The 27,942-nt window shown below is 39.3% G+C and overlaps 1 protein-coding gene across 1 annotated transcript; it reads left to right on the plus strand.

Moving 5' to 3' along the window:
• The first annotated feature begins 3,966 nt into the window (after positions 1 to 3,966).
• On the plus strand, positions 3,967 to 27,942 carry kcnk12 (potassium channel, subfamily K, member 12). Its single transcript, XM_033979946.2, has 2 exons — positions 3,967 to 4,306; positions 27,056 to 27,942. Exons 1-2 carry the CDS (start codon positions 3,967 to 3,969, stop codon positions 27,940 to 27,942), a joined length of 1,227 nt encoding a protein of 408 aa, XP_033835837.1.

Below are 27,942 nucleotides of genomic sequence, written 5' to 3' on the forward strand. Positions count from 1 at the left end.
TCTCTCTCTCCTCTCTTCGTAGGCGGATGTGTCCTCCATGTCTCCTCATCTTTATTCACGGCAGGAGCTCATGTCGCCCGTGCACTTGGAAGGATCAGCTCTCGTCTGCCCCACATGTCCTTTGGATCCCTGCTAATGGGACTACAGTTTAGGGGCTGAAGCTGGAGTGCATTTGCCACTATAACAGAAGTCGGTGTGGTAAAATAGGTGCTGTAAAACTCACACCATAAGAGCTTTTTCCAAGTGTAAATTTGTTAACGACCTACATTATCTTTTTATGGCAGGTTAGAGGCTGTGGCAGGTTGGACTTGGGACTCGAAATCGCAAGAGGGATTCCCAATGCATGCTGGGATATCAAAAGATAGGGGTCAGCCGTTAGCATGATTTATGTAAAATACATGGCTGAAGTACATGTTCTACTCATGGTGCTACGATCACTACAAATCCCTGCCACTACCATCCACTTTGAAATAAATTAACAATTTAAAGGTTGGGGATCAGATGTACTAGGACAAGTAGGTATTTAAATCTGTCTAACTAGTCCCTCGCTCTCAAAAATACATTTAGCAGACTGCTCGTATTTGAATTCATGCATTTTTGAACAGCTTTTACAGATGGGAAAGTGACACAAAGGGAACACCAATCACAGCCAATCCTCTCTCACAGTATAATAATGCACACAGCTCTTTTTTATGAGTTTGAGTTTGATCAAATCGTTTACAGTTAAATGCAAAACACTGGTGATGCATGTGTCTTGCTGTATTATTAGCTGCTGTTGCAAACACCACTTCCAAGTACTACATCTACCACTAGTAACTTCGCTGCTACTATTTCTATTGTTATTTAAAATATTTTAAAAATACTTCAAGTTAGAGTTTCTCAAACTGGTCAGTGGTCAAATCAAATGTTTTTGCCTTCCTCTGGGTTAAACATACATATCCTTGGTTTAGTCTCATTTTAGACAAAGTTTACCCCTAAGGTCACTCTGGTACCCAGAATGCAAAAGGTGGTACTGGGTGTGAAAGGTTTCACTGCTTTATCTTATTAAATAGGAGTATGAGAGCAAATTATGTTCCCCTCCCTCTATACGGTTTACAAACTCAGTGGAGGTTGCAGCAGACTGACTTAAAACTCTAGTCTGACCGACTGCCTGGAGGTTTGGCTGTTACTGAATCTTATAATTACTTCTCTGTTTGTGCACAGTTGCATGCTGGGAAGATGCCAATGATCCTGAAAATGAAGGAGTGGGTGAAACTGTCTAAAATAATATGTCCAATTTCATGTAGGTGTGCCATTTCTCGGGATAGATTATCAAGTCAATCCTGTCACTGAAACAAAAAGAGGATTTGATGAAGACACAACTGAATGAAAAAATGTTTACTGATCAAGCTGTGTGTGATGTCTTTCAGTGCATTCTGTAAATATATTCAATGCTACATGAGCAACATAATAAAAAGATGATGTAATTAAATCAAAACAGAGGCCTGGAGCTAGAAAGAATAGATGCCATCTTGTGGCATGGTTGTGTCAATAAACTACATTTATTGCAAATGACAGGAACATGGTTGGGATTGACTTGGATTATAAAATGTTCTGACAATAACTCACTCCAGAAAACACAACTAGAAAACATTAAATAATCAGTAACTGCAGTTGCAAAAGCATGTATCCATATATATATATATATATATATATATATATATATATATATATATATATATATATATATATATATATATATATATATATATATATATATATATATATATATATATATATATATATATATATATATATATATATATATATATATATATATATATATATATATATATATATATATATATATATATATATACACATATATATACATATACATATAAATGTGTTTGTGTAATAGTTAAGATCTTACCTTGTAAAAAGGTAAGATATAAGAATAAGCAACAACACACATTTATCAAGTAGTACCTCCTCTTATGCAGCAATTTTCATTTTGATCTAGAATAGGTATTAAAACAGATGCCCTTCCAAACACTACCCACACAAACACACCCATTATTGGACAGGCACAATACAACTGTGGCTATGACACCTTTTGGTTTAATTGAGATGTTAAAAAAAAAAAAAAAAAAAAAAGTACAAAATTTTTGATGAATTTGCTAATATTTTTGTTAAAAATAAATGTTAACACTGATAAATCAGCAAAGAACCTTGTTGTCTTGCTGGGTGTTGCAACTGTAAAGAAAAAAACATTAACTGGCTTTTATAAATATTGTTACTTTGAGCAAACCTAATTGTACCTAATTATACACCAGTCTTGGAGCTTCTTGCTTGAGTCACCACAAACAATCATTTGGGTTTTGGAATAGACTCTTTAATGAGTAATGCATTTTTCTAATTATTTGCAGATTTATTTAAAACACAACATCCCGGAAAATGACATTTTCTGTGTGGGCTGATCCTGTATCGTTTGTAGCACCTGCCAATATCTTCACGGGCATTTTCATCGATTAACAGCTCCAAGTTACCATTGATTTTGTACAAATTTCCAGTGTCAGCCCACTAAACCGAAAAGGACATGCTCTTTTCTTTGTGGTAATTTCAGCTGTGCACCTTGAAGGTACAATCATACCTAACCTATTGTTGTGGATGTTGTCAATAGAAGTGGTGGCTTGTTCAAACGTGACTAAGGCATTGTGGGCAGAGTTTGCATATTAAGCACAAGCCTCTGTAATGATTTATTACTTATGGTGCTACATTTATCCTATGTCAAGAAAGAAGGTGAGTGATGATAAGTGGAGGTTAGAGGTACAAATAGGTGCTAAAGAAGTTTATGAGGTGACAAAGGTTAGCTCCAAATGGCCAGTCTAACACAATATGAATCAAAGAGACCACCTCATGTCCAGTTTACCATTGCTGTGTCTTTTTTTTCCTTTCAAGGTAATTTGTTTTGTCTGTAGTGGCTCATTTATCTTTCCAGGCTGTAGTTTTGAGCACAATGAATTTTAAAAGGCCCTTTACCCAATTTTATGCTGACCTTCTGAAAACTGTGATAAATGACTGTTTTGTGCGCTTTCTGCGATTATTGCACAAATCCAGCTGGTGTGGATCTGACAGAATCGAGTGTCTGTCTGTTCAAATAAAGGATTCAAACCATGAGTAAAATGAAAAGCGCACAAAATAAGATGCAATTGCTTACCGGGGTATATCAAGCATGAATAAATCAATTAACATGAAAAAATATTGTTACCCGAGTTCATACATGTGCTTTGTTTGTATATTAATTTGTGTCCATGTGTCCATGCCCATGAACCTCTGTATGGTCCCTGTAAGCGTCAGTGCGCATGGCACCGGAGCTGTCCGAGTGCTGAAGTGCAGCTGCCTCACTCACATCTATGCGCAGGTGCTCCCGCGTTTACGTTTACTACAACTCCAGAGTGTGTGCTGTGTCACGGTAATGGGATGTTGCAGTGTCGAGCGCTCGCGGGAGAGTGAGCTCATCGCCGGCGGGACGTTGCAGTGTGTGTTATTAAATGTCCAAATGACGGCTCCGTGCGCAGAGGACAAGTGAGTTTACCCAAGAGCGCCTTTCTATGCGTAACATTTGACTTCTATTTGAAGGTTTTCAGCAAATAATAAAGCACCACAATGATACAGGTTGTTGTTTTGGAGCGGTTGGATTATCCAAATTGCTGACAGCTTCTGTTCAACTGCATTGCCTCAAATATGAATGTGCAATGAAACTATGCGCCGGCGGCTCTCCCTCTCTGACCTGCGGGATTTACGCTCTTCCACAAGTGGGTTGTTTGACTTCAGAAGTGCCAGGAGACAGGGTGCTGGCGCGAGCGGAGTGGATCTTATGCGTAACAGAAGTGCTGAGTTGAGGGGGACACTTGGAGCAGAGTGAATGCCGTTTTCGATGTTGAGCTGGTCGCTGTCCGACGCGCGAGTGGTGCTGAAATTTGGATGATGCCTGGCCTGCGACTGCAAGGCTGCCGTTCCCTGCACTTAAACGAAGACAACGGGCGCTTTGTGTTGCTCGCCATCCTCATTATAGTGTACCTGCTGTGTGGCGCTGCGGTCTTCTCTGCCATAGAGAGGCCGTCGGAGCTGCGGGCTCACGGCCGCTGGAACGGGACGCTCCACAACTTCAGCGAGACGTTCAACATCAGTCTGCGGGAACTCAACTCGTTTCTGCGGGAGTACGAGGCGGCCATCGCCGCAGGGATCCGGGCTGATGCTCTCAGACCAAGATGGGATTTTACAGGAGCTTTCTATTTTGTTGGGACCGTGGTATCGACTATAGGTGAGTAACCAATGCATCTTTCACTCCCCATGTAAATCCCTTATCTTATCAAAATACTTGTGGAAACTGTTAACTGTTGAAAATGTTCTCTGAGGGTGATTAACAGGTGACTTATAACATTTTAGTTCTGCCAATTAGGATGGTGCCTGAGGCATTTTCCATAGAGATGTTCTACCCTCAGAGGGACTACACAGGTCCTATGCAGGGAAGTGTTAAATGAGCATATCATTAGTGACAGTCAGCGTCAAAACAGCCTGTCCCACTGGGCTGCTGTTTTCCACACATCCATGAAGACAGTGACAGTTTAGTTTTCCTGATCACGTTTCATATTGACTTTAATTTTGGGGAAACATCTGACTGCCCTGCCATTTGGAGCCATGTACTCTTCCCAGCTATAGGACAGGACCCATGGGTGCAGTGTTTGTCACATTTCCATTCAGACTGCATGAATATAAATGAGAAGCCCCTCTGCTGGCCCAGGTTTAACATTTACTCATGCAATAGGTCAGAAAAGAGCAAATGTCCCTTGTAGGACAGCTGGAGGGCCAAGAGTGGCCCCCTGCATGTCTGATGACTGGCCCCTTCACCATTCCTCTGTCACCTCATACAATACACCAAACAGACACAGTGAGTGAGTGTCAGGAGAGCACACAGGTGATCATTTCAGCTGACCTTGTCTTTGGCAACAAACACACATTTGTACAGTCTAATACCTCTGGCTCTTCAGATTAATTGAAACCTTGGTAAAATGATGACAGCCTTGTGCCCTGTGGAACAGAAGGACTCACATGAACAGAGAACACATTATAAAGTACATATCAGTCACGAGAACACAGCACAGCCACACCAAAGTCATCATAAACCTCTTTGACACTACTCTTTACGTGTATCGGTTGCAGCTCTGTTGCAGTCTGCTGTGATGGTGTACACTGTTTGCCTGTTGCCATTTCTAAGCTCCAGTTGTCAGTGCATAGACTTTGCTGACAGGAGCCTCATCTGTGCGACTTTGCTGACTCAAACATAAAGATAGCGAGAGAGTGGGTTTTCTCTTGTATTTGTTTTGGCTTGGTCTCACAAATCCCTTTCTGGTTTCACGATTCAGCTTTTATCTTTCCTGACTTGTGCTACTTTTTATGCATACTTGTGAGCTGATGAGCTAAAATGGATTTGGGGCCTCCCTTCACAACTCCATCAGAGGTATCCCCAATGCAGTGCAGACACCTCCCTAAGCCTGAGCTCCAGCTCTGCTGCGGAATTACATCAGCTGTGACATGCAGCGGCCCGTGATGTCTTGATATAATATTGCTTTGAAGAATGAAAGTGAGAGAAGGTCCCATAGGTGCTTTGTTTGTCTGTTGTTAAACTTTGTATTCACAATGGGCAAGTTACAAATACAACATAAACAGATTAAGCACCAATTGTTATTACGTGTGTTGTGGTTGGGAGAGTTGCCAGGTTGCAATGTTGTTTCTGTCGCTTATGTTGATGTAGACTTGAGCAAGACATTTAAGATCAGCACACTTATTGAACATGTCGGCCTCATATCCATCAGTTTAGTCATTACAGGGTTGACGTGTTTATCAAAAAAGGAGAGATAGTGCATTGAAGGCAAGGTAGAGGAAAGTAAACAGGTCACAATCAGGACTGAAATAAAAAAGAGGCTCTTTGAACTTTGATGCTGCTTGAAATTCCAAAGACTTTTAAAATAAAGTCAATAACCATCTTTATTGCCATCAACCCTTTGGGGTGGGGTGTTACCATGGATCTTTTAAAGGACAAATGCATGTGCAAGAGTAATTAGTGAAGTAAGCTGACTAGCTTTGGGAACAGCAAGATGCCAAAGCGAGAGATTGGATTGAATACCTGGAACTGGCTCAGTGCCATTTATGGTCTGTTTCTTATAGGACATCGATTGAATTTTGGTGTTGGAAAGTTTAACTGGCAATTTTTGTAGCATTATTAAAAAAACACACTTGTATGCGCCTGTATCTACCCTGTCTTAAACACATAGTTGTTGCTGTGTATGCCTTTCTTTTGAGTTTTATTTTTGCTTCACACAAAGCATGGCTTGTCCTCACAGCCTGATGTATGTTCGAGACAGTTATGCAATGTTGTCTGAGCAAAACCTCCCTTTCTACTTGAATGCAAGTCCTCTGCTTATCACCGAGGACAGACAGCCATTCTCAGTCGCCCTGTTAGCATCTCTCAGCATCCAAATTCTTGCAGGATGACTTCCAAGTGGGACATCTTATTTCCATTTGGTAGCTTTCATTGTTTGTTAAGTCTTGGAGAGAGCAGTTCAGATCAAAACACTTATCTCAGTGTCACTCATTTTGGGATTTTGAACTTGTCAAATTAGAGTGTGTACAAGTGTCGTTTAACCTACTAGACCGCTGTAGGTTTGTTTTGACAGCTATTTATTTCAGGGGATACAGTGTGTCCTCTTGCTTGGCCCCCGGCATCAGCCACTGCAGCTTGCTCCATCTCACTCATAACCGCCCACTCATGAAAGTCACAAAAAGCACACTTTGCAAATAGGACACTTGAACAAGAACAGTATCACATTTTTTTCTGTTTTAAAGGCTTGATTTAACTGCATGGCCTTTCACAATTCATATCGGAGTGGGGAGGAGTTATTGGAACATGAAATCCCGTTAAACTCCGGGCCGCAGTGAAGTAGGGAGATGACAAAGCTCATTTGTCATCAGTATGTGGGCAGGTACTGTCTGTCTCTCATAAACCTCCAAGACAAGGTTGACATTTAGTTTGTTATGTACATCATGTGCCTGTAGAGATCCAGCTTGAATTATTGCATTGCATTGCATCATTATTGCTTCCATGAAGCCATTAAAACACCAACCTTCAAAACATACAGTGGCTGATCTAAATAGCGATCCCTCGTGATTGTCTGGTAACACCAAAAAGCATCTTAGTCAGAGTTGGAAAAGAAATTTTCCAAGAAATTCTGGAGTGAAATTGTACTTCTTAAAAACATTTCCAAAAGGAGTGATTGTGAAGTCTTAGCTGATCTTTGATACAAACAGGTGACACTGAAGCGACAAAAAAGTTTTGAAACAAGTTGTTTGTATGTGACTAGTTGGTCAGTAGGGATGTCAAGGTAAATTGATAATTGTGATTATTCTGGTTACAATATAATCTTAAAGGTTAAAAAAATAATAATTGTGAAATATTTAGAGGAAAAAATATCCCTTGTACCTGATTTTTACCATCTTCAAAATGTGAAAAATGGACCTCGTTTATTTTAGATGGTTTGCAATGGTCCAAACTTATTCCTCAAATCTAACGCATTCCTAGCATCCTAATTGTGCAAAGAGTTCATATGCGTATTTCAAAGCTCTCAGAAGTCAGAGTGGGTTGTGTTTTAAGTGCTTTTTAATCTTGTGGTTTATGTTACAGTAACTTTACTTAATCATTCAGAAACTTTCAGAATTACTAATCCTTCTACAGTATCACTACACTACAGTAAGTTAATGGCATCCTGCTACAGCAAAACATTTCACTTTTTTAGCTAATTTTACACCATTCAATGATTTCATTTATAAATAAAGCACTGCATGTGTAATAATGCCTAAATTCCATATTATCTAGAATGCATAAATCTGAGGAATAGGAAGAACCAGGTGTATTCAGTTATTTTGGTGCCAACATGCACATGTGTTAGTGTAAGTATTGGTGTAAGAAAAAAAGAAAGAAAACATGTTTTTTTTTTTTGTTGTTTTTTTTTTTGATAGGCAGCAAGAACCCCGGGGATGACTTTCCACCAGTAAAGATGATGATATTTACCGTAAGAAAGGTTTCGGGTTGTGCTCATAGAAGTAAGATCTAGAAGATGAACCAAAGATGGTGTTTTGTTGTTTTCAACGGCCTGTGCTCATTATTTCCTCAGACCAATCAAAGCATTAGCTGCTACAGCAGAGCTAGCGCCGGCTCAGAGCAGGGCTAGACAAAATCTTACAAAGCTAACTTTTAGGTGTTTTGTGGATACTTTTTTTTCAAGTTCATGTTATGAAAATAGAGAACAATCCCTGCAAAACCTGACCTTTGGGAAAGCAGTAAGTCCCTATCAGCTGAACACAGGCAGTTTAAATTCCCCAAAAATACACTGTACTCTATGGAAGAATTCTTTCTGGGCCCAAGCTTCCGGGAGCTGCAGTACCAATGGAGCGGCCACTGTTCGATCTCTCTCTGGTACCAAGGGAGTGTCTTATCTAGGTTTTGTTATAGAGCCATGGTAGTGCTACTGGCAAAATTTACAACAACAAAATTAACTTAAATTAAGTTCAATGCAATAAATGTCAACTAGATACTACATATGCTTTTTAATGCCCCACAGAAACCCCCACAGAAAGTTTGATTTTATAAAGTTGTCCACGTCACTATTGTTTGTTTATGATGTAAATAATCATGTCAATAATCCTTGTGTGATTCTCACAAAATCCTAAAACAGAAATTTTCCACCCCATCTTAGACCCAGAGTTGTTTTAAAATATGTGTTGGTAAAGTCTTAGCAATAGTAGTCATATGGGGTAAAGTTGTGGTAATAACAAATTTGCATTAGCATTATTGTGGAGTCATAAACAGTAGTTTGTATTAATGGGACTACAGAAAAGAATCTTTTACTTTTAATAGTAACACTTGTGTTACATCTTGGCTACAGGAGAGCTGCTTGCAGCTAAACTTCTCTCAAACAGTGGGCATGTTATTTAGTTTAAAAAAAAAAAAAGAAAAAGAAAAAAAATAGAGCTTCTCATGATCCTGAAATATATGTTGCAGGGGAAAAGCTACAGATTGTTAATCAGTATTGTATTCAGTATTCAGTATGAGATTGAATAGATTATACCCTTTCCTTTGAAGCTCATGTTGATTGAAGTTACATAAAAGAAACAAACTGAATCTTGCAAACTTCAGATTAATTAGAAATGAAAAAATGACTGAGACTGCAAAAATCTTTCTGCATGCCATCATTTTTAGTCATTTTAATTATAGAATTATTGAATTAAATTTGCTGGCTTATGTTTAATATACAAACAACGCATAATTTGGCCCCTGCTCTACTGGCAGTTTTCGTCAGCCAAAGAAACAACAGTGGCTGTGTCACTAGAGCCAAAGAAATAACACTGGCCTTGTCACAGGTGACTGTGTGATCCCTCTGAGAAAGAACACCTTTAGTTAGTCTGCCTGGTGTGCGAGGGGAGTCAGAGAGTGGAACTCAATACCAGAGAACAGCAAACAACATATAGGACCTTGACTAAACACCGGAGAGAATGACTGGTAAACACGTCCGCCTGCCAACACCATAGACTTGAGCCTGTTATGTTGTATGTCGTGCGTGACGTGTGTAGGGTGTAACTCAATTGCACTGTCCCCTTTCAAATAAACGAACCTAGTTGTTCTAGTCTTCAGTTTTGAATACACAATACTCATTACAGATTTTGTTTGTTCATTCTTTCTGATGATTCACAAACCAACCAGCCAATGGTTTGTGGGGAGATTGCCGGTGAGAGCCAAGACTTATGGGTATTGGGATTGTTGAGGTCATGGAAGATGTGAGGGAGAATACTAATGATGCTTTGTAGGTCATGATTGACAAAATGTTTGGCATCTGTCTGTGTTGTCCTCACATGCTCCTCCTACAGGTGTCACTGCATCACTTCTATAGCATGACCTTTGACCTCTGCACAGTCACTAAATCATTATGTAACATCTAAAAGAAATTGGCAGAATCTCTGAAATTAAATTATGGTTTAGAATAAAATTACACCATCTAAATGAGTCATCAATCAAGTATATTACCTTCTCTTTATCAGCTAAGCCATACTTAAAGCATATTTTTAAAAGAAGCAGGAAAGGTTGAATAAATCTGCTTATGTTAAATCTTGGGGGTAGAGGGGTATTTTACTTCTGTGGGGTATTAACTGCTAACACATAAAACATTTAGATCACTATGTTACATTTTGTTATTTTGCAAATGTTATATTCGCCAGAAGAAAACATATTAACATGTTTTATAAGTTTCACTGTCATTTTTGATGGACTGAGTCTCCCCTCCCTTTGCGTTAAGTCATTCCCCCTTCAGAGCACTGTCACAACACCATCAGCTAATCAGCTAATGAAACTACTGCACATCGCATCAGGCTTGTCAAGTTGCTATGTACAGTTTGTATCATATTTTTGAATATTTATGGAGAATCTGAGCGATAGATGTTGTTGTCTTTTTCTGGGATTTCTGGCAGCAGCGCAGCGAGTGGTAGGTAAAAAAAACAAACAACTGAAGCCCAGCAGCAGCGTGGAGCCTTTTGGATGTTATTTGCAGTTTATGTTCAACATTTCAGTTACTCTTATTTCATATGATAGAACATGTCACATACTCTTTATCTGTGGAATTGTAAAATAAAAATATACGAAGAAAAGCTAAAATTGGGCCAAAAGAGACACTTAAATGTCTCCAATGCAGCATCACTGACACATGCTCAATATTGCCAGCCAAAGCTCATAGTAATTACTGTTTTATCACCTTATTACTGCCAGCGTACAATAAGTTATAAAACAAGGCCAGGTCTAATCTTCCATGATCTAAACCAGGAGTCTCAAACTCGCGGCCTGGGGGCCAATTGCAGCCCGCGAGATGATATTTTGTGGCCCGCAGGACAATATGAAAGTTTAACGTTAGTGTGGTGTTGCCATGTTGTGTGTAGAAGCTTCCTCCAAATCTGTAAACCCCAAACGCATGTGTCACTGATGCTGTGGTCGGCGGTTTGTACTCCTGTCACAAAAGATTCAACAAATAACAATGTATATCCATAAAATCCACATGAACTCACATATTTCCTCATATATGTTGAAAGCAGACATTTGAGAAGATTTTTTGTGGAATACCTGATGCGGCCCAGCCTCATCCAGACTCTACCTCTTGCAGCCCCCAGCTAATTTGAGTTTGAGACCCCTGATCTAAACCAACGCACCAGCTAGTTTTATGTTAACTGAAACAAATAGTCCTACTGCCAGCGAGAGACAGGATCTTTGTTAGTAGTGAACTGAGTGACAGTAGTGAATCTAATGTTTATACTTCCTTAGCCAAGCCCCTGTTGTCTTTGATCCCAGTCACAATCAAGATAACATTTGATAGCAACTTCAACTTGATGGATTTATTTATTTATTTATTTTGATTTTGCAATTTATAGTACAACCAGCAGGTATTCTCTGCTTGCTACATTGTTTTTTTTAACTACCACAAGGCTGCCGTAGCAGGATGTGGCATCATCATAATCACTCATATTGTTCAGTGGGAGTATGGATGACGTAGGCTTGTGGGCTGGGCATTGCACAGGAACTTACAGGTAGCCGTTCAAATGGGGCTTGGTAGAGATCGCAAATACACTCAAAGATGCATGGATGACATCATAAGGGAACAAAGTTATAACATGGTATAAAGCTGAAAAAATCCATTTTGCATAACACTCCCTTTTTAACAACTTAATTTTGCCCTATGGCTGGATACAAGAGATGCTTCAATTATTCAACAGCTTTTTCGAACAGTTTTAATTTAAATAAAACACGAAGGGTACGTGCTTGCCACTCACAAAAGGAGATTCTGGTGCATTGATATGGTGCAAAATTGCCCCATAGTGAAAGAATGAATAAATTGTTGTGAATGCATGATTTTTATTCCAGTTTGTATGTAAGTTTTTGGGTAGTTTTTGGTGGATGGATTTCCAAGTATTCATAATAATAATACAGTGTATAGAACGGGGTAAAATTAGTTTTGGCCACATATACACATATATTGTAAAATCAGCACAGGGTCAAAATTAAATTACCGTATGCTGTCTGAATCTAATCTTAAAAAACAGGAAGTGCACTCTGAGCATGCCATTTGTTGTTAGCATTATCGTGATGGTAAAGCTTCTGAAAGTTGTGAAACGCTTACAAAGTCATCACAGTGAATATTCATAATGGTAGTAATGTGCTGGGCTCCTGTGCGAACAGTTTAAAATGAACTAGTTCATGCTTTTAACTCCGCGCCTTTAATCTCACTGTTTGGATATTGCTTGGATAGTCATTGTTCTGTAGTGTCATACTGGCAGTTGGTTTCTCTGTCATTAACTCTCAGCTCCATCTGAAATTCCTGGAAAGAGAAACACAGGCACTTTTGCTTCATAGGTTCATTTTACAACTTTTTTTATTAGATCATATTCTTTTGCCAAATATCTGGCAAGGACATATCAACAGCAGCTGCTAAGCCAGAATATTTAATTGATACTTTGCAGCTGATCACAGGCTCCTGAAAAGTGTTGTTTAAATACATTTTTTTCTTGAATTTTCAGACAATTTTAAAACTTTTTGGCTATGTTTGGTAATGTGTGCATTGTGTCAACATGGTAGCCCCCATGCACATATATGCACATACATGCACATACATGCAGAACACCCCAAAGGTGACGTCACTGCAAAGTATCAGCTTAAATTAGAAAACATGGCTTCTTTCATGCCAAAACCAAAATCTATGTTAAAAGACATAGGAAACATTGGATGAGATTCTAGAACATGTATTTATTGTTTGTATTGCTCTCTATTTAACCTTTATTGTGTGTTTACAAGCTCAAAAGAAATAAGATTATCAAAAACACCTTGTGACATGTGAGAGTTAATTAATGGATTTTGTCTTTGCCACTTTAGTCTGCCTTTTTTGCATTGCAGTTCAATAATCTGATAAATAATAATGATCAGATTGTGTGCCCATAATCGCTGTTCAATAGTGATCCTGGAATACAAATGCAAAGATTTATGTTTTTGATGCTTGAATCTACAAGAAATTCTTCAGTGTAATATTGTTTTGTTGGCCGTGTTTTCGGTTATGCCTTTTCCGTATGAGTGAATGTTGTATAGTTAAAGATTTCTCACTTTGACAACGCACTGTGGAGTTTTAAGATCCTTTACAAGGCATCCAATTCTCCATTAGACAAGTGTAAAAGAGAGTACGGACACGCATTCAACAACATACTATTTGTTACCATGTTCTGTTGCTGTGGGTAATTATAGTGAGGTCTTGTATGGCTTTCCACAGAGCAATTTTCCCCTCAGAACAATGTGTGATGTTATGTGTTTCACAGTGTCATTTTTATACCTTTCTTTGACAATGTACCGGTAATATTTTTTGGGAATTTACACCCAAGAGACATAACAGATTTTAAATAGGTTTAAGCTTTATGATAGTTTTAATTATGTATTTTCCGCACTCCTCCTATTCATGGGTTTAATTTTTCTGTTATAGGCCACATTTTAGTCTTGAATTGTTAATTGTGATGGTAACGGCGCCAATTTTTCATCTCTCTCTGTCATTTTCTGTGTGTGAATAGCAGATTTAACTAGTCACAGTGAAGTTTGAACATTTTCGGAAGCAGCAGATAGCTTTTGTTTGCTGTAATACCCGCACATATATCAACTTGTCCACTCTTTTAAGTGTGTTGGCCTAAGACAGCACTTTAATTACAATTATCATGTACAAATTTACCTATGCAAATGACTTCTTATGCCCCTGTCAGTAAATATATGCAAACCTACATTGTACATGATCAGCACTCATGGCCTCAGCACTGCTCTAAGTTGAGTCGGCTTTATCTCAATTTTCTTTCACCAATTTTAAAAGTGCTGAGGTAGGTAGTGCTGTCTCACTCCACCACACATACACGCATACGCACTTGTAGACTTCCACGCTTGTCTGGCTTGGCTCCATAAATCTGGTGAGAAACCGCAAACCAAATGTGTTCCCTGCACTGTACTGTAGCTTTTGAGAGTCGTGTCAGATACGTTTTTACAAGACAAAGACACGTCAGACTGGCAGACCGACTTGGGTAGCGATTTGGCATTTAGACAGCATGGCCACAGAAATCAGGCTGCGTGCTCCACTTTGATGTGCAGGTCTTAGTTAGCTTAGCCGCTCGATGCTGGCTCGCTGGGACAAAACCATCTGTGTTGTTGTGTTACGAAGGGGCCGTTGCAGGAGCAGGTGGGAGGGAGATATTTGAGAATTTGAAGCCATTGGAGCACGCAGTGGAGATGTTACAGGCGACTTGTTCCTGCCTTCTGTCTATGCTCCATACACAGTCACTCCCTCGTCTACGCCTTGTTTTGTTAGCGCTACTTACTGATAAATTGGACCAGACACTGCTCACGGCACTTTAACGGGTACAAGCCAATTATTTTCTGGTTTAAAGGAGTGGGTTACAAATTGAGATGCAGGTATCACTGGTGTGTGTGGTATGCGTCAGTTTACTGAAGGTTCTTGGGAGCTCAAGTCTGGGTAATTTGTTAATTTCTGTTTTGTCCTTGTTCTGGTTTCTACTTTATTCGGGACAATTTGGGGCAGCACCCCTCAAAAGCTCCTCCCTGGTGACAAAACTGCTAATATTTAGCAGGACAGCATAGCGTAAAATTTGGGTGAAGAGCAGTAAGGACATTCACTTGAAATATTGACCTATTTGACCTAAAGGAGGGTCTCCACATGCTTGTCCCCATGGAAATGCTGTTTCTTTGGTTATATTTCACAGTGCGATGTAAATCATCATAAATCATCCATCTCCATCTCATATGTTCAGAAGCATGGTTTTAACTTTCTATTTTCATGGAATTATTCAGGTGCCCGTGCCACCTGAAGAAAGTTACATAGGGTCAACATTTTCTCAGCAATTTGTTTAAGCCCAGAATCAATCTCGTGACACAGAGCCCAGCAATTGTGCAGCACTAACTTCTTCTTGCCTGAATAAATGGCAGATTTATTGTTGGAAAGTGGCTCCAGGTGGAGGAATCTATGGGTTTTAGACTGCATTGTATCAACACTCAAGACAGCCTTCCACCATTACTTTTCCTCTATCTGCACGGCTATGTGGATTCCATTGTTTGTTTACTTAGACTAATCTATTCAGAGAAATGTTATTAGACTATTACTGTACTCATATGACAAGCTCAATAGGTTTATATTAAGCTCTAGCTCATTTCCAGTCATTTTCCTGAAGTCATTTGAAGTTGGTCAGCGGACTGTGCGTCTCTCTCAGATGTGCTTTCTCTCCTTAGATCTCCGAGGCCGCTCTGAAATCATAGACTCAGAGGAAATGTCACTGTTAAAAATGGAAAAGCGACTCTGGCCTCAGCACATAAAAGGCCTCTCTTCACTGTACTGACTGCTGCTACTGTTTCGAGTTATTTTGAGTTTGACCCCAGGTACACTGGTGAAAACTATCTGTCTAAATGTGATGACAAGGGAAAATCAAATGCATCATTATCTCAATCGTTCTGTCCAATACCCCGATTTTCAACCACTGTAGGGAACACTGTGGCTTGAGGTTCTGCCGTGTGTGACTAGAAAAATTGGTGCTGTACCTGATTTTTACTGTCTTAACAATTTGAAAAACTAGTAGTAGTAGCACTTCATTTTAAACGGTTTGCAGAGGTTCCTCATTAAGAAATATTATTATTATATTATATACCTTATTCTGAATATCCTGCAATTAGTTTATAAGCATTTTTCATAAATCTCAGAGACCTGATGTAAGCTTTGCTGTGACGGTTAAGTTAACAACGACTAGCGTGCTAACATGCACTTCCTGATTATTGGACATTTAAATACTTTGTCATTAGTTAGTGAGTAGAACTATTTTGACCTCAAGAGCTGCTTATACAACATATCTACACTGGGGCAAGACAAATTTAGCTCAAATACATGGTAAAAATCGTGTCACAGTGACATGGATAATATTTGCCTCATGAATCCTTTTTTTTGTTTGGTAATATTGCTGTAGGTGGTGTATTTTCAACCATAAAAGTGTGTCCTGCTCAAAAAAGAAAGGTCCAATCATTATTTTAATATATTTTTGTTACGTAAACTGGATGACTGCTTTTGTATCACACTAAAAACTGTGGGATCAGGTGTGATAAAGAAAGCTGGCCTCAAGATAGTGTCTGAATGTGTGAAATTCCAACTCAACAAAGGGAAAAAAATGTTATGGGTTGAATTTTTTTTTTTTTTTTTTTTAAATACCATAAAAGTGAGCAATTCTATCTAATACAGATTGTTCAGGAAACTCATAGACATGTAGGTCTGGACTTACACAGTAACTTATAATATAATAATAATATTTATGAATGTCAATACATAAAAGTTGTTAAGTTGCTTCTGAGAGTATAGCCCAGGATGAATAATGCAGTGTGAAGCATATTGGAGTTCCAAAAAGTGTACATCAACAAATGCATTATTAGTATTTGTGAACACTGATAAATCTCTAGTTGCTGAACATGCTGCAATTGGGCTTTTTGCCTTTGTACAAAGTTATGTGTCTGCAAGAGCTTTAAAGGTCACACACACACCAATGCAAAATCTCTACATGATGTCCTTGTCAGCATTAAGCAAACAGAGTTGTCAGTGCTGCCTTGTAGTTGTGTGGTCTAAGCTGCAGCACATACTGTATGCCAGGGCTCTCTGGCCTCAGTGTCATGAGATCAATTTCAAGGTGCAACAATTTGCTGAATGTCCTCTCCACTCTTCACCCTCCTGTCATGATATACTGTCCTGTTAAATAAAGCCTTCGGACTAAAAACCTTGCCACACCCAGGTTACAGTGAGCACACAGAAGTATCAGCCATTTTAAGGGTGGTCTATGCTTGTCTTTATGGAATTATTGCTTTGCCTGGAATGTTTCACAGTTTGGAATTAAACTTATCTATGTTGTATTTACGCAGTTGCATATGGTGTGGTGTTTTAAATGCTCTGAATAAAAAACAATCATTTGCTTGTCTTTATGGAGAGAATTGCATTTAATGCCATACAGTGAAACATTCCAAGCAAAGCTAAAAACATCTTTATAAGCAAGCTGGTGACAGACCCCATAAAAGTGCACCTTTATGAATAAATTGCTAATCACATGACGTCCATGAAATGCACTGCGTCCTGTGATGATGCTGGTATCACTGTGGTGCTTGTGAGTGTTAGTGGAGGCGACTGAAGCAGATTTATGTCCCACTGTGATAGAGCGCAGAGGTCTACACAGCCATCCTTTACCCCTGTATTAACCAAGGTGAGATTTATTGAATCCCAGGCTCCTCTCCAGGTCTACACACCACAAACACAGGCATCGACAAATGGGAAAAACATTGCAAATGAGCCACTTTCCAGATGCTGCTGATAATGTGCCTGAGCTGGTCTCTCCAATGGTTAGGTTAACAACTAATTGTGGAATGTGGGTTTAGCTAAATTATTTACTTTGTATCATTTATGAATTGAGTCCTAGTGGAACAATTTGCAAACTACACAGTGCAGCTGTTGCCATGGAAGTAGACATCATCTATAGAACAGATGTTTCAGTTTATCATTCCACTATTATTAAATTATGTGGAATACTGATATCTTCCATGGAAGCTACTTTAAGGTCCATCAGCACCTGAAAGGAATACAACCTCCCATTTAAAGCTGCTAGTTAAATCCAATGAGTTTTGGAGCACAGTAGAAACAGTCAGCCTAGTGATTTTGGCAGCAGGTGAGGCCTAAACCTGATATGATAGATATAAAACTGAATCTTAAGTTAGACTATATTTTTAGTGGCATTATGTCCTCAGTGTCAGTGTTAACAGAAACACATACAGAGCAAATAGTGAGAGGAGAAGCTTTTATTGTTTTAGAGGTAGCAGGCTGTGACAGGATAGACAGGTGATATGGAAACAGAATTAGTAACATTTTTTGTTGGGTTGCCTGTTATTGCTTTGCCAAATGTTCTATAGTATGGCATATCTATCTTGCATTTATTCAGTTACAATTATTTTTACTACACCAAGTGGAGTCACTTATTAAAAGAGCTGACATGTAACACACAGATGTGTAGCTCTATTACTGCACACTGTGTGATTTTGTCCAGTTACATTCTCGACACAAGGTGAGCTCCTCTGTCCCTCTGCTGCTGTCATGAACCGCAGACATGTACAGCACTTTACAGATAATGAGCTAACTGCAAGATAGCTAACAGCATGCTCTGGCACAGATCCATGTTTCTATGCAGAGATGGACGAGGCTCTTAAAGGCACTCAGGTCAAATGAGACAAACACAGTGGGACAAAATGACAGCACCATGGATCTCTACTGTATTTGTTGGCTTTAGTCTACGTCCAGTTTCAAAGGAATTACTTGTTCTCTTATCTCAGTATAATTAATTAAGATTTAGATCCTTTTGGTCTTGATAAAACTTCCAAAACAACGCCCAAATAGATTACATTTGGCCATGACAGTGAGGGTATACATGGACCTTGTGTGAACTTACATAAAACATTATACAAGAGCTGATGATTATTTTCGTTCAAAGGAGGTCACATGACGCATGTATATTTCATGGGAACTGACAGGGTAATTTTTCTGCAGAGCAATGCAACACGAGTGTTTCATGTTCAATATTTTTATATCATTATGTTTGAATTATAAGACAGCAACCTCTGCTCAGCCTGAATCACAAGTATAATTCATCTTCAGTAAATCTGCAGATTCCTTGTACAGCCCTGTGTTTTATTGTGGAGGAGGTGCCGAATTTCACCAGCTCTGAAAAACCAGCATAGTATAAGACCTGTAGCTTAATTAAAATCTGCTATTTTCAGACAAACTCATTTAGAGTGGATGTAACACCATAATGGAGGATATATCATCCTTGGAAAGCACCAGGGTCATGCTTTTCTGCCTGAGTTGAGATACATATGTTTCTGTTTTCATGCCAGCTTTTAAAGAACCAGGCTATCGTTCAGTATAGGGCTGCAGCTCACAGTGCCACAGTGTGCTGATATAAAGCAAAGGCTCATTTAACTGTGAGCACCAGAGCATAGCTCATAGTGAGACAGCTGTAGGAATCACCAAGGATCATTATAGCAGCTGTCACTAAGGCAGTGGTCCCTGACACGAGTTGGGCCTGTCCCAGTGTGAGAGCTCAACTTTAGGCAGAGTGCGTCACATTAGTCCTGATTAGAACAGTTCAAATATCTGTTGGACCAAGAACTGTTCATTTCCAGCTCCATCTGTCTGCATTAGTGAGGCAGCTACCCTCACAGTCACTGTGACTCTGGACCAGTCGAATGTCATTGTGTGTAGTGTTTTATCACCGATCTGAGGAAACAGTGTTTCAAAAGGCTCACCTGGACAGGTGTGTTTACCATGGGGACGTAGCTGAGCTTTTAGTCAAACACTGAGCGCATACATTGAAGTGTAAGAGAGAAACAAGGACGTAGTCTGTCCAGCCATCACACAGAGCCTATTAATCTGATGAGAGACCCATGAAAGATCTGATGTCAGGGAGCACCAAGCAAAGTCATGATAAAGAACTACCCCGCTCTATCAAACCACATTATGGACTCATGTTGCAAACGTCTTACACATTTTGATATTGTATAACAGTGAAAACAGATCGAACAAATCTAATAGATAACGCTGGCTGTGATCCAAATACAGTGCAGTGGAAAGCTTTGAAATAAATCAACAGAGACAATGCAGTGTCATCAATCCTCTGAGCTCCTGCTTCTAAGTGAGGCTCAGATACATCTGAAAACACACAACTGTTTCAAACACTGCTGCACTGCTGTGATGAGATGAGGGATGAAGGATTTTCTCAAGTTTGGATTTGGACTGTAATCTTTAATTTTTTAAACATAGTGTAGTCATTTTAGCTGTAATGCATTCCAACATCACATCCCAGATACTAAACTTCACTCTTATGTAATATACCCAGCTGTTGCACTATATGTATGGCAACACCACTGTAAATGAATGTATCGTAGATGTTTAATAAAGAGCAGTTGTAGCTGTATTGACTTTTTAATTTGACATTTGACCATAATCACCTCAATGAATTACTTTTTATAATTACTGCACGCCCATGTGTAGCAGAAAACAATTATTACGTCCACTCCTTTGATATGCAGAATGGTACTTAGCTTCAGTGGGGGTCAACTTTTTCACCTCGTGTTGTTGTTGGCTCATATTTTATTCAACAGAAAGAGAGTGAATTGCAGATTATGTTTGTTTTTTTTTCAACAACTAGAGCATTTATCCCTAAAAACAGACAAAAAATCTTGTCTCTATGGGTGCGTTCACACTTGCAGATAGACCGCATAAAATGTGGAACTAGATAGGGACTAATATTCACTAGACCAAGATTAAACCACGTCTACACCATCAGGACTAAGCTGGGTTCAAACCAGGACCCAACACGGACAAGGATGAACGCTCCATACGTCTTCTTGATCGTATGTAACATCATGAGATATGATATTAACTATTGCCCCTCAAGGCCACTAAACAATAAATGCATTCCTTAACATTTTGAAACATCACATTTTGACATCCTCATGACCTATAGCGGAATTTTCTATTATTACCCTTCTGCCACTGATTCCCAGCAGATGGTGTGGTCATCGTGTCCAAGGTCCCGGGCCACACTCTCTCTGCCCCTCGCCTGCCCTCCCCATGACTAATGACTTCCTGTTGGACCAGAGTCATCAACGGGACAGGGGAGTGCGGCGATTTCTCTTCCAGCCTCTATCAGAGCAATTTAGGACTACTCCCTCCAGTGGGACCCCATTGTTTTTGACTGGAAGCTTGTGTTTATCTTAATTAATTGTGCATAAGAGAGAACAATTTTAATATTTTGGTTTGGAAAGTAGTCACATAGGCTGTAATTGGGAAGTTGCCTAAGATGACACAGAGTGACCTTCAGATTCCCTGACTGCGAATGCTGGACATTGATCCTAATGTGTTATCAGCTAAAACGTATTTTAATGTGCACTGCGTAACTTTTCTGGTGGAGGGTGTACAACAACTGCTCATCCATGGAGATGTTATTGTTTTGCTTGAAATATTCCACATTCTAGCATATTTGCATGTATTTCATTAGGGTGCTTTATTGAAATATGTATTGTTGCCTCGCCACAAATTCTTCTAAGCAAACCAGTAATATATCTATGTTACCTTTCAGCCGAAAAGTTCCATAGCGCCTTTTAGCCTTGAACTAAAATTTCAGTCAAAAACCTAAACCTAAAACAGGCACAATGTAAACTTCTTCTCCATACCAAGCTAAGCTACCACTGCACAATTTCCCTTCATCTTATCTTTAACCATTTCTGGTTTACTTCATAAAGTACTACATTCTGAACTAGTTTTTTAAACCATAAACCACCCATCTCTGATCTGTTGTCACTACGTAACCCCAGCACCTGCAGCTAATCATTAATTAGTGCTAATGCAGTCTCTGCAGCTCAGAGAGTGAATTCTGGAGGTTCTGAGCTTCCACATGAGGCATGGCCTGTCTGTATACTGAACATGAAAAAAACGTGTATATGCCCTCTACATGCAGGTACTGGCAACCCAGGTTCAGTTGTGATTGTACTTCCTGTTTTAAACAAGCAAGAGTGCAAATGACAAACTGTACCTTTTAAGGGGTCAGTATATGTGCATTAGTTATGGGAATTGACTCAATGGATAATCAATATCTCCTGTATTGAACCTGTTTGTAGTTAATTACAGGCTTTTCCACAATAAAATAATGTGATTTGTGATTTTTTTTTTTTTTTTTACTATGAGATCAAATCAAGTCTACAATGTGCATCATATATATATAGACAACTCCGGGGACTAAAACTTGATCTTTAATAGAGGGGGTCGTATATGTGGGCTATACACTTCAGAGATTTGAATGTTATCCACAATGACACACAATAGACCTTCAGATTCATATTAAATGTGAAAGCACACTTCATATCATTTAGTGGGACCTTGACTCTGTGGTCTCTATTCTCTTATGCGTTTCCAAGACCTGTTTTAAAGATGGCGTATTTTCTCCACTGTCTTTCTGCATCACGTGTGCCGCCTCAGATTCATATGACCTTGGTAGAATGGCGGCTTTGAATGCTTTTTACAACAGTATTTCTCTCAAAAGGGTATTCAGTTTTGTATTTTCTGTTGTACCATGAGAAAAGTAGATTAAAAAGTATTTTGAATAAAGGAAGAGAGATCATTGGATTCAAGAATAAAATAAAAGTCAAATTAATTTCACTTAGCCTTACCTTATACAATTGTCCTGTTCAAAAGGTTTTAATGTAATTCATCTTACACACACACAATGTAAATCAAGGTGTTTTTTCATTGCTCAAAAATACCCTGAAAAACATGCATTCATACTGTGAGCAAGTTCACCTCTCACACCGTATTGTGTGATAAATCTCTAATTGTATCATTCTCTTACCAGCGGAGCTCATGTTTTCAGAAGCAGTTCTGTCCAAGCGAATAGAACAAAACACCATCTCTTATGCCAAATGTTGTTACACTGTTATATTGAACATCCAGCCTTTTCCTTTACTCCTGGAGGAGCTGTTTGGCCACCATCGAATGAATGATCATTAGAGAATAGTGCTGTACTAAGTGTAGTAAAGTATTCATAGTGGTCATCAATACCTCTTACAGGAGCAGTCCCAGTAATTTGTACTATTTGTTCAAAACCAGGACTTCACTACTCTAGCTAATGAGCCATTCAATTTCACCACTGGACTCTAATTAGGACTAAACTGTGCCACTGTTTTACAATTCCTGGTGCATTAAAACTAAAAGCTGACCTTAAGTATTTGTATCCTCTATCCCTTTTGCATCATAACCATTGTGTGTTCTCTTAGATCTGTCTAATGTTAATGAATAGTTACTAACGATGTTACTTAAATCACTCCTTGGTGTGCAGCTGCTGTGGCATGTTAGCCACTATAGGATAGAAGGATTTTCATACTGATTGGAGCAGAGTTGACTTAATTTAAATGAATAAATGTGATTGGAGGAGTGAGATAAATTGGATCAGAGTACATTACCTTTGGCACAAAGAATCACATACATTTGGCCCAAGGGTCTGAGTGTCCATTAGGTCCATCTCCACAGCAATCACTGCAAATTACGGTGCAGTTTAGATTATGATTTAACAAATGAAGCAACACATTTCCCCCTATGTGGAGCTATAGTTTATTTTGCGTGTCCTCTGCCTTTCTATTATTGCACTGTCCTCACTAATGCTTCCTGACACAAGACTCTCTGGTAATGGCTCTGAAATGCTACGCTCAATCGATGCCTGGTGCCTTCTTCTCTCTCTTAGGTAATTTACTGGGTAATGAGAGACGCAGCCGAAGACGGTCCCCAAGAAGATCTAATCTGTTGTATTGGTATGATCCACTCCGGTTAGTTGCTAATTAATTAAGTATAGGGGAAAGTATGAAAGAGGATTTTGCATTTGAGAAACCGCCGCCGGGGTCCTTGTGTTTTGTTCTCCATTAGCTCACAGTGAACTTTGGTTAGCTTTAATTGAAGCATATAATTCACTGTCTAGTCGTCTCAGTATCACACCTAAACATGTGCATTTGATCTACCAGGATTCTGCCTTCAGGAAATATGGAATTAATTAATTTGCTATATGGGAACTTTTAATGGCTGTTACAGAGTTTTAGCTGGAAATATAATAGAGCTGGGACGTACCTTGAAATTATTTTCTAATCTTCGGATACATTGAAATTCTTAATTACTACTACTGGATTTAAATGATTCAGACCCCCTCCTCCATCACTGTGCTTAATTGAGCCTTAATGGGCCACCATGCTTCACTTCGTTGTCTGAAAATGACAGTTCTTAAGTCATGCACATGTCTAAAATTCATGCATGGGAATACTATCAATAACACCTCCATTTCAAAATAAAATCTGACAAAACTTTTGTTTGACAGAATAATGCTGTCTTTTGAAATAACAGCAATGTGTCTAGAAGTTTGCGAGAGCCAGAAATGAGTTAGATTTAAATACCTACTTCCTACTTTAGCTGTAATGGAAATCAGATAAGGCAGCTTTACTTTCTTAAATGAATGTTTCCTGATGTCCCCATTGCTGCTTTCTTATCTATTTGGACTTCAGATATAAAAAAATATATATATATGCAAAGTGGTTGATTCAGTTGAAAAAATAACTAAATCTAAAAAGAATGGCTGTATTTTTTTATGCCTTTAATTTTGTGTGGATTCATAGTTGCCATAAACTGTAAATCTCACCGTCAGCGTCTCACATTAGATTTTGCTGGAAAAATCCATAGGAATTGCTGGTGCTTACTTGAGTTTTGTACCTCCTTTGCCAAAGTGCTCACCTCTGTTGACACATGCATTGACACATACATGTCAAAGAGCACAAAACTGCACTTTGAGTAACAGTTTAGTTTCAAGCCACGTGTTTGCAAGTTTAATTACATGCTTTTTGTGGTATATTATGGATTGTAAATTGATTACAGCAAATCAGATGATATTTTTGATTGTCGCAAGCGCTGTTGAGAATTGGATTTAATATGAAGTAATAGTTATGATGCTAAATCAATATGCAGTTTATAAGGCTAAACTGGCAATAGCTGAAGTAGCCTGAAATCAGTACTCAGTAACAGTGCCGGTAATAGTACAACAATCAGTGATATAATATTATGCAGCTGCCTATTATCAGTGTATTTTGGATGGATGAAAACATTTCTCCATGCACCTGTTGCTCATTCACCAATGACCACTCAAGACACAATTTAGCTCTTACCCAAATTGCTATTTTGAATTCACAACGTCCATCACACAAAACTCAAGTAGTCTATCGGACTTTCTCTGTGATATTCCCTGGTAAAGTCCAGGTTGAGTCTCCAGATAAATCACTAGATATGTGCTCTTTTTGTGTGCTTTTAGTACATCCTTCAGAGCTCTTCCTGAATTTATTTATTTTTTACCTTTTTGGTAAATGTTCAAATATGTGAACTAAAAATACAAGGGCTTCTAACAATACAGAAAAGAGTGCTTTCCTTTTCATTTTGTTTCTTTTTAGCTGCTCAGACAGACAGACCAAGAGAGTACTGTTGTGTGCAGTGGATATATGGCCTTAATGTGTGTGCACATATGTGGATACAATGGGCTATCTATAAAACAATCCATATCAATCCTCAGGGATCTAAATGAGGTGGTGTGTCAACAGCAGAGCCACACCAGAGTGCTTTGCAGTGGGAGAGATAAGGTCAGAGCAACCATTTTGGGGATCATAAAACAAGTATTGTCCTGATATTGATGTCATTTATTACCTGAAAAGGATGGTTGCTGAAAACACCAGAAAAGTGTTGTTCTAATGTTCTCAGACGACCAAAATGGAGGATGGCCATGATGGAAAAATCAATTAACCTTGGCCTGGAAGTGAACTGCTTGATCTTTCAGCACGATTTTATTTGTTGACAAATATAACATCTGTGGTTGGATAAGGGCCGTGTCTCTCTGTCCATCTGTGTGTCTTTACCAGACATTGTTTTATTATGTTATGGCTCATAAATCCTGTTCACAGTCACTCAACAGGACCTGGGTGAGTAACTGAGAAATACGGTGCCCCTTATTCTCACTACAGGTTAAGGTTACGTTTAAGTAAAGCCGAGTAATTTCAGGTAAGGGTCAGTGTTGTGTAATGTTTATATATATCTTTGAGAAGAGTGGCACATCTAACTGGAATTTCAATTTTAAAGTTGGCACAAAGTGTAAAAAGACAACAATGCCTAAAACATTTTAAAATAATTGCCACGATACTGTGCAGTCTGGATCTTGGCTTATTACAGACCAAAATTTTAATAAAAAATAAACAGTAAAATAGTCTTTTTTTCCAATGCCTCTGTCTCCCACTTCTGTTTCTGACATCAAATCTAAAAAAAATAATAACAGGTTGAACATTAAAAATAGCCTCATCTCAAGTCAAGTCACAGGTGTGCCGTGAACTCTTGACTTCTAAATGTTTTTAAATGTACTTTTGTGAGCCCCTTGAGTAGTCTGCTGCTGGGTTAAGGTCGTTTGATCATCTCGCATGGAAGAATAATGTGTTTTAGGAAGGAACACTTTAACACTTGAGGCCTACAGCTGTGATGCCGAGTCAGCAGTGCACCTGTGACACCCTTAAGATTAAAAACACCTCTTACTTATGCAACACTTCTCCGCCTCTGTTTCCTCCTCCCCCCTCATCTCCTCCCAAACCCATCCCCAGCTTGAACACTCAGGCTAATTGACTAAAGCATCACAAGATAGCAGAAGGCCAGCACACAAAAATGGATTCGCAGCCTATAAGCTTTTTCCTGGCACTGCGGGTGTTTTTGTAACCTCTATGCCCTTGGTTTTTGCACTAAATATCAATAGTGCGTTTATACCATTATTCAAAAAGACAGTTCTCATAAAATATTCAGGTTTTGGGCTGGAGATAGTACAATTCTATAGAACATTTGCATTATTTGGTTCCCTACATGCAAACTATAATTCTGTTGCCTTGTATTCCCTCATTTATTTTAGCTTCCAACATCGCTCTTTAATTTGCTATGTAAATATTATCTGTAATTAGGCCCTTTTATCATTCTGGCTGCCCATTACTTTTGCTTTACATACTGTATCTCCTCTGCAAAGATTACAACCTCACATCAGGCAATCAAAAATAATTTATTCCATGTTTTCATCTGCTTCTCCAGTCAAGTCCCACGGTCAAATAAATTTTTCATTATAGAAATGTTAAATTATGATTTAGACCTCATTACACAGCCCTCATTAGAAGTTAAATAATTTGGACAAGACAGTTTGGGGAGGACTTATATGTAGATATAGATGTAGATTTTCTCCTGATTTTAACAGTCCTATCTTCACTCTGTTTCTGCAGGTTTTGGGATGACGACTCCAGTGACAGTGGCGGGAAAGGTGTTCCTTATCTTTTATGGGCTCCTGGGCTGTGCTGCCACCATCCTGTTCTTTAACCTGTTTCTGGAGCGGATCATCACGCTGCTGGCAGTGGTTATGAAGGCTGTGAGGGAACGCCGCATCAGGAACAGTGGGCTACTGCCTCCAGGGATCAAACATGACTTCTCCTTCTACTCACTCCCAGGGTGGAAGCCCTCTGTGTACCACGTAATGCTGATTCTGGGCATTTCGGCCATCACCATCTCTTGCTGCGCCTCTGCCATGTACAGCCCGGTGGAGGGTTGGGCCTATGTGGACTCCCTGTACTTCTGCTTTGTCACTTTCAGCACCATTGGCTTTGGGGACTTTGTGAGCAGCCAGAGTGCCACTTATGAAAACCAAAGCATCTACAGAGTGGCAAACTTCTTCTTCATGTTGATGGGGGTCTGCTGCATCTACTCTCTGTTCAATGTCATCTCTATTGTCATCAAGCAGGTGCTCAACTGGATGCTGGAGAAAATGAGTTGTTTGTTCTGTCAGCGTTGCAATAAAGCAAATGCGTTTCTGGGCCGACGTAATGCAATTCGCCCGGGTTCTAAGGGGCGCCAGGGCCGCTTAGGCCAGGAGTCAGACGGAGCGTGTGATAGTGACACCGAGGGGAGGCGATTATCAGGAGAGATGATCTCTATGAAAGACCTTGCAGCATCCAACAAAGTGTCGCTGGCCTTAATGCAGAAGCAGCTGTCGGAGTCGGCCAATGGGTATCCCAGGACGGTCTGCGGCAGCTCCAGGCACAATGGATTCTCTGGGGGGGTAGGGGCACTCGGAATCATGAACAACAGACTGGCAGAGACCAGTAACTCCAGGTAG

This window comes from Periophthalmus magnuspinnatus, chromosome 15 (assembly GCF_009829125.3).
Source record: "Periophthalmus magnuspinnatus isolate fPerMag1 chromosome 15, fPerMag1.2.pri, whole genome shotgun sequence".
In the NCBI taxonomy this organism is placed as follows: domain Eukaryota; kingdom Metazoa; phylum Chordata; class Actinopteri; order Gobiiformes; family Gobiidae; genus Periophthalmus; species Periophthalmus magnuspinnatus.

Coding starts and splice junctions, on each gene's coding strand:
- kcnk12 (XM_033979946.2), top strand. CDS start 3,967: ATGATGCCTGGCCTGCGACTGCAAGGCTGCCGTTCCCTGCACTTAAAC. Junction 4,307..27,055: donor GACCGTGGTATCGACTATAG/GTGAGTAACCAA, acceptor CTGTTTCTGCAG/GTTTTGGGATGACGACTCCA.